This window comes from Malania oleifera, chromosome 8, assembly GCF_029873635.1.
Source record: "Malania oleifera isolate guangnan ecotype guangnan chromosome 8, ASM2987363v1, whole genome shotgun sequence".
Classification (NCBI taxonomy): Eukaryota; Viridiplantae; Streptophyta; class Magnoliopsida; order Santalales; family Ximeniaceae; genus Malania; species Malania oleifera.
In genome coordinates, this window is record NC_080424.1 from 72,041,036 (window position 1) to 72,049,050 (window position 8,015).

The 8,015-nt window shown below is 35.3% G+C and overlaps 1 protein-coding gene across 1 annotated transcript; it reads right to left on the bottom strand.

The window, feature by feature from the left end:
- Window positions 1-4,003: 4,003 nt before the first annotated feature.
- LOC131161626 (heterogeneous nuclear ribonucleoprotein 1-like) lies at window positions 4,004-5,983 on the bottom strand. Its single transcript, XM_058117516.1, has 2 exons — window positions 5,564-5,983; window positions 4,004-5,223 (listed from the first exon to the last, which is right to left on the bottom strand). Exons 1-2 carry the CDS (start codon window positions 5,783-5,785, stop codon window positions 4,258-4,260), a joined length of 1,188 nt encoding a protein of 395 aa, XP_057973499.1. The 5' UTR covers window positions 5,786-5,983; the 3' UTR covers window positions 4,004-4,257.
- Window positions 5,984-8,015: the final 2,032 nt, after the last annotated feature.

Below are 8,015 nucleotides of genomic sequence, written 5' to 3' on the forward strand. Positions count from 1 at the left end.
AGTGTTTTGGTAATAAAAATAATTTAGATTTATTTACGGAACGCTGAAAAATTTATATATAGGAATCTACTCGGGTTCGGATCCTTACATTGACTTTCATCAATTTGTTAGAACTAAAAGATAGACTTTTCATTATTTTTTTCATAGAAATCTCTCCCTTTTCAATACTAAAAATTGTTTTTATTAATAATTATGGGGGACACTTCCATAATCTTGTCAATGGAAAGGATGTCACTTCTTTAACTACTAGATTTCACAAGTTCTATTATTTTTTAGGTTGAAACTATTAACTAATAAAAGAAAGGAGCTAGTAGGATGTCAATTTTTCTCAAACTTAATGGGTCTTTCTACACCTCACATCCGAATATAAGGGTATTCCACAAAGAAGAAGAAGAAAGAGTGGAGGATAGATGAGATATTGGTGTAGTTAGGGTATATAAAACGAGTTTGGGGGCAAATGGTGAACTTGTTCCAACACTTGTCCAACCTTAGTTTATCGTTTTATCCTTCTTCTTTTCCCAAAATTCCAAAACCATCCTTACCTATATACATGATAATAAATTATTTTGGACTAATGACTTTGTATTTAAGTTATTTTTTTAGTAGGATTTCAAGCCATTAAAGTTGAAGATTTGAGAGGAGATTTGAAGAGTTTGTCTGATTTATTTGTATTCATTTCTTTTAAATTGTAATGTGTTTTAACTTGTATTATTTAAGAATATGAAGGTTGTGGCATAAAAATACTTGAACATGGAAAAACACACAAAATGAAGAGGTTGTTCCAGGCTATCTTACTAGGTGAGTTGACTGGCTAGGAGGGGTGGTCAACTAGTCTAGGTAGAATGCCCAATTGATTGACCACCCCTAGTGGCAAGTCAATAGAGATAGGCGGTATACTCGAGTGGTTGACTAATCCATGAAAGCAGTCGACGTGTCTTACTTTTTAGAGACTTTAACAATTAGCTTTTCTCTCTAATAGTTAGTGCCCAGTCAACCGACTTGTGACCTGAGTCGAATGTCTAGAACATAGAATGGACTTTAATAATTAGAAAATGATTAGTTTTGTTGCAAACTCTATATATGCCCATTTAAGCCTAAAGAACTAAGAACATAATTATATTGAATTTTCAAGTGCCTAAACTCTATTCTCTCTTAATCTCTCTTATGCTTTAAATTTCTCACTTTTAACACATCATCAAAATTCTTGTATAATAGTCTTGCCTATTCTTTAAGAGTTTTTTTGTTATGCTTCAATTTGCAAATCATTCCTTACTAGAAAATTTGTTTTGTAATCATTCCATATTTGGCTGCCTTGTCTCCGTATAAAACAAAGAGAATAATTCGATGCCTTGCCTACGTGTAAAATAAGGGGTGCACTGGTATCCTTACTACCATTAAACTAAGGAGAATAGTAGAATCTCAAGATGGTTGGTGTTGAGAGAGTGGGCATAGACAAAGATAGCCAAACCATTATAACAGAGTTTACATTTCTCTCTTTCTTACTCTCTTACCTTAATTACTTATCATTTATGTATTTGCTTGGTTTATATAATTTATTTTAAATTTAATAATTAATCATTTATTTTTCATTAAACCCAATTCACCCCATTCTGAGGTTGTCCCCTAGTCTAACATAAACAGGCAAGATCTTGTTTCTTAAAATCTCCCTCACAATCCATCTCATATTCATCACCACCGCAGCAAAGTGGGAAGGAGCTATTGTGTACTTCCATTTTGGTAGACTTCTCTAATTAATTAATTAATTAATTGCTATTCTAATGCCCTCAACCTCTTCATGCTCTTCCTCCTCCTCCACCTTTCTTACCAACGGATATCAATTATCAACAATGAATCCTCATGGCAGAGGCCTGGGATAGGCGCCAACCATTGTCAAAACATAACAATTTTTGTATTGCAACAATGCTCCACCTTACGACCACAACACCGCCTCCTTTCGCTCTCTCAATCTTTCACAATAACTCTATGTAAAATCCATGAAATTAGGGATGGAGTAGAGGTTGAGTTAGAATTATGGAGAGAAATTTTGGAATCTAGAGGCTTCAGGATAAGTAGAAATAAAATAGAATATATGAAATGTAATTTTAGTAATGATAAGAGGAATATTGGAGATAAAGTTAAATTTGATGATGAAAAAATAAATAGCACTTGTAGATTTCAATACTTTGGATCTATTATGCAAACTGAAGGAGAAATTAAAAATGATGTAATAAATAGAGTTAAAACAGGTTTGGTAAAATGGAGAAGTGCTTCAAGTGTGCCATGTGATTGTAGAATACCCTTAAAATTGAAAGGAAAGTTTTATAGGAAAGCTATAAGACCGATTATGCTATATGGATCGGAATGTTGGGCGATGAAGAAACATAATATCCAAAAAGTAAAAGTTACCGAGATGAGAATGCTTAGATGGATGAGTGGTGTAACATTGAAAGATAAATTAAGGAATGAACATATTCGTGGTAAGTTAGGTGTAACTCCTATAGATGATAAGATAAGGGAGGGACGACTGAGATGATATGAATACTTGCAACGTAGGCCTTATAGTGCACCTGTGAGGAAGAGTGACTTAGTTATTGTGGGGGGCAATAGAAGGGGTAGGGATAGACCTAAAATAACTTGAGAGGAGATAGTGAGTAAGGATTTAATATCCTTAAATTTATATAAAAAAAAAAATGATCCTCGATCACATAAATTGACAGAAAAAAATTCATATAGCCGACCCCACTTAGTGGGACTAAGGTTTGGTTTTGTTATTGTTTGTTGTTGTGCTGCTGAACCACATTGGACCTAGGATCTGTTTGGTTCAGTTTGTATACATTAATTTAGTTGGGGTGTAAATTTCTTCCCAAAATTAAATAATTTTTTTTTATTGGAACTTGTTTGAATTCGCAAAATTTCAAGTTTCACTGTCCCAGGTAGAAACCCGGTTCAAAGCTTGAAAAACATTATGAATAAAAAAAAACAAAAGAAAAAAATGTACTTTTTATTTGTAATTGTTATAGAAAGTGAAAAAACTAAATAGGAAACCAAAGAACAAAAAATTTAAATTTTTACATAATTAACATTTAAATTCTTTTAATCTCTAATCAGATTGAAATAAATTTTCATTTCTAATCACATTTAATGGAGTGAAAATACAATTAAAAAAAAAATTTCATCTTATGGTCCTTTCTAGCGAAATCCTTGACCAGAACTCAGAAGTTGCTCCCATCATCACTAGCGTCTAGAAGTCCAGAGTTTCCTCCGCCCTTGTACCGTTCCCCACAGCCTGCAACCCGTGGGAAGTCATTTTCCGCCTCCTGTCCAACTACAGTGGCAGTCTCTTCTGCAAGCACCCTCCCAAAACTAAAATACTGCAAGCTCTACCTTTGCACATAAAATATTTTTACATATTCAGAAGTTTCAATTTCTAAGTGTAAATCCAAACGAATCACCGAAATTGGTATAAACTGGTTCACAGTAAATGCCAGGATTCCATATTTTAATCCCCATGCAAAATGCCTGAAATTTGAAAAGAAAAAAACAGGAAAATGTTGTCTTAGACAGCTTTCCTCTGCAGTCTTTGTACATCCATTTCCTGTTATTCTGAAACCATCCAAGCATAAATACAAAGTACAAGCAGAAATTGCAACTAAAATGGATTGTTCAACATGCTCAATCAAAAATGCATCAGACAAGTTTCGTGTTAATTTGTGTTCTGGGAATTGCTATCCTTCTGGAGAAGAGAATATAATAGCAGTAACAAGTGAAAATTGTAAAGGCAAATCCCTAATCACTAACAAATAACAAAGGAAAGCTCCAGTACTTGCAGCTCACAACTACGTGCCAGTTCGTCAATCCATAAATGAAACATATTCACAGGTTTTCTATTTGAATGAATATAGTGTCCACTCCTGGCCCCTTGGAAATTCACGATTAGCAATAACGGAGCACAAAAACAAACAGCAGAAAATTCCAATCATATGAATTTACAAAGAATGTAATATTTCGGGTGCAATATGACTTCCCATTCCATCAGTGCTCGTGGCTTTATTGAAAGGGGAAAACACAACACATGTCCGAATTAAAAAAAATTATATTACAAAAGTTCCAATCCTGTATTGACAAATCATTGAAACATAAGATGACAAGCACAGAAAGAAGAAAAGAAACAGCAATTTGAACAATGTTATCAGCCCTAGCCCCATTAATCAGCAATTTACTATTCTCCCAATTGCCCGTGGATGTGGTGTAATGTAGTCAACTGGAATTAGCAACAGGACAAGGCCTAACTTGACCTTCAAGGCTTCTTTGATTCTGGATGCTATAGGCAGCACTAATGCTTCCCATTGAAGCTGAAGAATGAACGTCAGACCTTCCCCCATCTGTCTGGGGCAACCTCGCATCTGCTGGCAGGCCTAAATCACCACTAGCAACCTGATTCAATTTCCCATCTGATCCAGGCCTCAAAATCCCATTATATCCACCAAAACCTACACCCATTATTCCAAAACCACCATTCATGCTGGCAGGTTGGATTGCAGTACTGCCATAAGGTAGTGGATATCCCCTGGCTCCTACCATTCCTGGGCCACTCCAAGGACTCCGAGGGGCATGTGCAGCCATCCCATAGCCAATTCCACCATAGCCCCCCATCAGGTACCCACCACCATAAGCTCCTGCTCCGTAAAGATAGCCTCCAACACCGTTGTAGCCCGAAAGAGGTGCATAACCAGAGAAAACTCCATATGTAGGACTGTAAGGTGGGTATGTCCCGTGTTGATAGCCATTATAGGGAGAACCTCTACTGCCAACCATTCTCGTATTATAACTGTTGTTGCTATTATTATTCCCCTCTTTTGGCACAGCCCTCTTGACCTCCACAGACTTACCATTCAACTCATGAAAGTTCTTCTGCATAACATTCTCAACAGAATCCTCCGAATCAAAAGTTATGAAACCAAAGCCCCTTGGTCGGTGGGTAGTGCTATCGTGCATCACGACTACATCCATAATTCTACCAAACCTTTCAAAGTAATTCCTAAATTCTTCCTCAGTTAGACTGGCAGCTAAACCCCCAACAAAAATCTTTTTAGTCTTGAACTGGTTATTACTACTAACGTTGCTACTGTTCCTATTCAATCCTCTACCCTGTGGTCTGTCGGAGTGGTGAGGGTGTTGGTTCTGGTGTTGTTCACTTCTGGGTATTGCCTTTTTTACTTCTACCTATAAAATATAAGGATAAATTGTAAACAAATTATTAAAAAAAAACTACGAAAAAAAAAAAAAAAAAACACCGCAGTTAGTTTTCCGTTTGTTTGCCGAGAAAAAGTCACAAAAAAAAAAAAAAGGAACGAGTAAGATTCAGAACTTGAATTTTTCATTATCTATGACCTGAGAAAAATAAAAAACTGTCCTCAGTCGCCCGGAGACAACAAGAATTCGGCTTGTTTTCCTCAATTTTCTCAGAAATTAAACAAAAGTCAAGGGCAGAACCCTAAATTCAACAGAACAAAAGTATAAATGTACTGATAAAAAAAGAAAAAGGGAAGGGGTTCGGACTGACCGTTCTCCCTACAACCACATGCTTGTCTTGAAGAGCTCTATCCGCGGAAGAGGGGTCAGAGAACCAAACAAACCCAAAGCCCCTGGGACTGCCCGTGTTACGATCCCTGGCGATCACAGAACCCAGAACATTCCCGTACTTGTTGAAGTGATCCCTGAGGCTGTCTTCACTCGTCTCCCACGAAATTCCTCCCACAAACAACTTCGCTTGATCAGAATCCATGGCGATTGAAACCCAAAAACCCTAATAGGAAGAAGCCCCAAAAACCCTAATCTCGGCGAGAACCCTAATTTTCTAGGGTTTCCACAGAAAACCCCGGAAAACGCATATTACAGGAAAAGAGACGGAAGGAAAGTGAAAGCGGAGAGAGTGAGGATGTGGACTTTGAGTTACCTCAAAAAATAATTGGTTAAAGTGCGTGAGTAGGTAATGGAGCCGTACCAAAACTCTCAAACGAGAAATCGGGGGGTAAATCTTATCAAAGCTTTACCTTCCGTGCCAACACGTGCTCCTGCGCGCCTCCGACGGTAAAAAATTGAAAAGCTCGTTTTTTACCTTGGGGTAAAATATGCACTTTCTCTACTTAATAGAGTGCTTGGATCATTTATGCGACGAGTAAAAATGTAAAATGTATTTTTTTTAACCGAAATATTTATTATTATAACTGCTGAAAAGAAGTGAATACATTATTTGGATTTGGTTGAGCTAATAGAATAGAAGTAGAATACCTAAATAAATTGTGGAAAAATGAAATATACATTATACACTAATGACTTGTTTGATTTGATAAAATACCTATTTATTCAAATAAAATATAATATAGTTTAAATTTTTGGAATTAAGGAAATCTTTATTTTTTATACATTTTTTTATTATTTCATTAAACATGTAACGAGAAAGGAATAGACATTCCTATAATAAAATTTAAAATTGTTGTTCCTTATCTATTCTTTATTATAGACTCATAAAACGTTTCACATTATTATATGGTTTATAATAATAACATATTTTTTTACATAACCAATTGTAACTAATAAACTAATCTATTCCTAGAAATAAGCATTCCATGATCCAAATGTAACATGGGGTTAACATGACATTACACATATTTGTAATTGTTGCGGAATGGAAATGTCGAGTGACCTTTGAGAAACCTTTCGATATCGATCGCCTAAAATAAAAAAAAAAAAAAAAAATAAGAGTGGCTTGGAGGATCCGGGGTGTACTCCGGGTGATCATTCTGATGCCTAAGTAAAGGATTTGATAGAGATCGAGGTTGTAAGCAACAGTAAAAATGGGATGGAATGAGATGGTTTACCTCTTCATGGTGTCCTCCTTTTATATTGGTGAGATCAGGACCGACTCTTCATTAAAGTCATTGAGGTGCTTGCCTAGGGCCCTAAATTTTTTTTTAATATAATAATGTTAACATTATTTATAGCTACTAGCTAATGTGTCAATATTCAGTACCCCTGCACACAATAAAGCCTATGCGCCTATATGTATATATAGATTATAGACCCATGCATGACCTCTCTCTCTCTCTCCAGCCCCTGGGATTCAATTTAACTGTTCATTTCTCAATTTGTTATCCCATCCCCATGCATCTCCATCTCTGTTAGTTTCATGTAATTCACGTGTTTGGTGGGTGGAGTGCACATGCAGTGCAACGAAAATTACTTGATGTACTTAGAAAATTTAATTTTAAATAAAAATAAAAATTAAATAAAATATTAAGGGTCCTAATTAAATCATTCGCCTAGGACCCCATATTGGGAAGAACCGCTCCTGGGCGAGATTTGACCCTGGATGATATGCCATTTATGAGCGTGTTATGACACTTGGTGTGAATCACTCTAACCTTTATGGTCATTATAGCACTGGCGTGAAGCTCTTACTGAGCAATTGACTTGGGTGGTTTCGTAAGTGTCCTTATCCATACAATGCTTTGGTCTTCTCTAGATTTATTGTATGTGATATATTTGGAGTATATCAGTAATATATCTATATATATTTGACAATAGTCTTTTATTATTTATTTCATCATTTGTTGTAAGAATTGGTTTTGAATATTGCACTATATGAGATATTTAGACAAGTTTACCTAAGTGAGTCTATTCTATTTAATGAACTTGCAATTTAAATTCTTTTCATTATGCAAGTAATATATTGTTTAGGAATTAAATTATATATTGAATTTCGATTTCTATGGATTTGGAACAAAGTTAATTTAATATTTTACATTGTTTGATTCAAATTTACGTAAATCTAAATTTAAGATCTAAATTATAGATTCTTGAAATTGGATAAAGGTTATTTTACTACAAAAACATTAAACTTTAATAGATGTAACTAAATTCAAGACAGACATAATTCAATTTACAAAATCATATATCTTGCCCCCGGGCATAAGCTTGTGTGGTAAGGACGAAGTCTCGCAGGCCGCTTAACA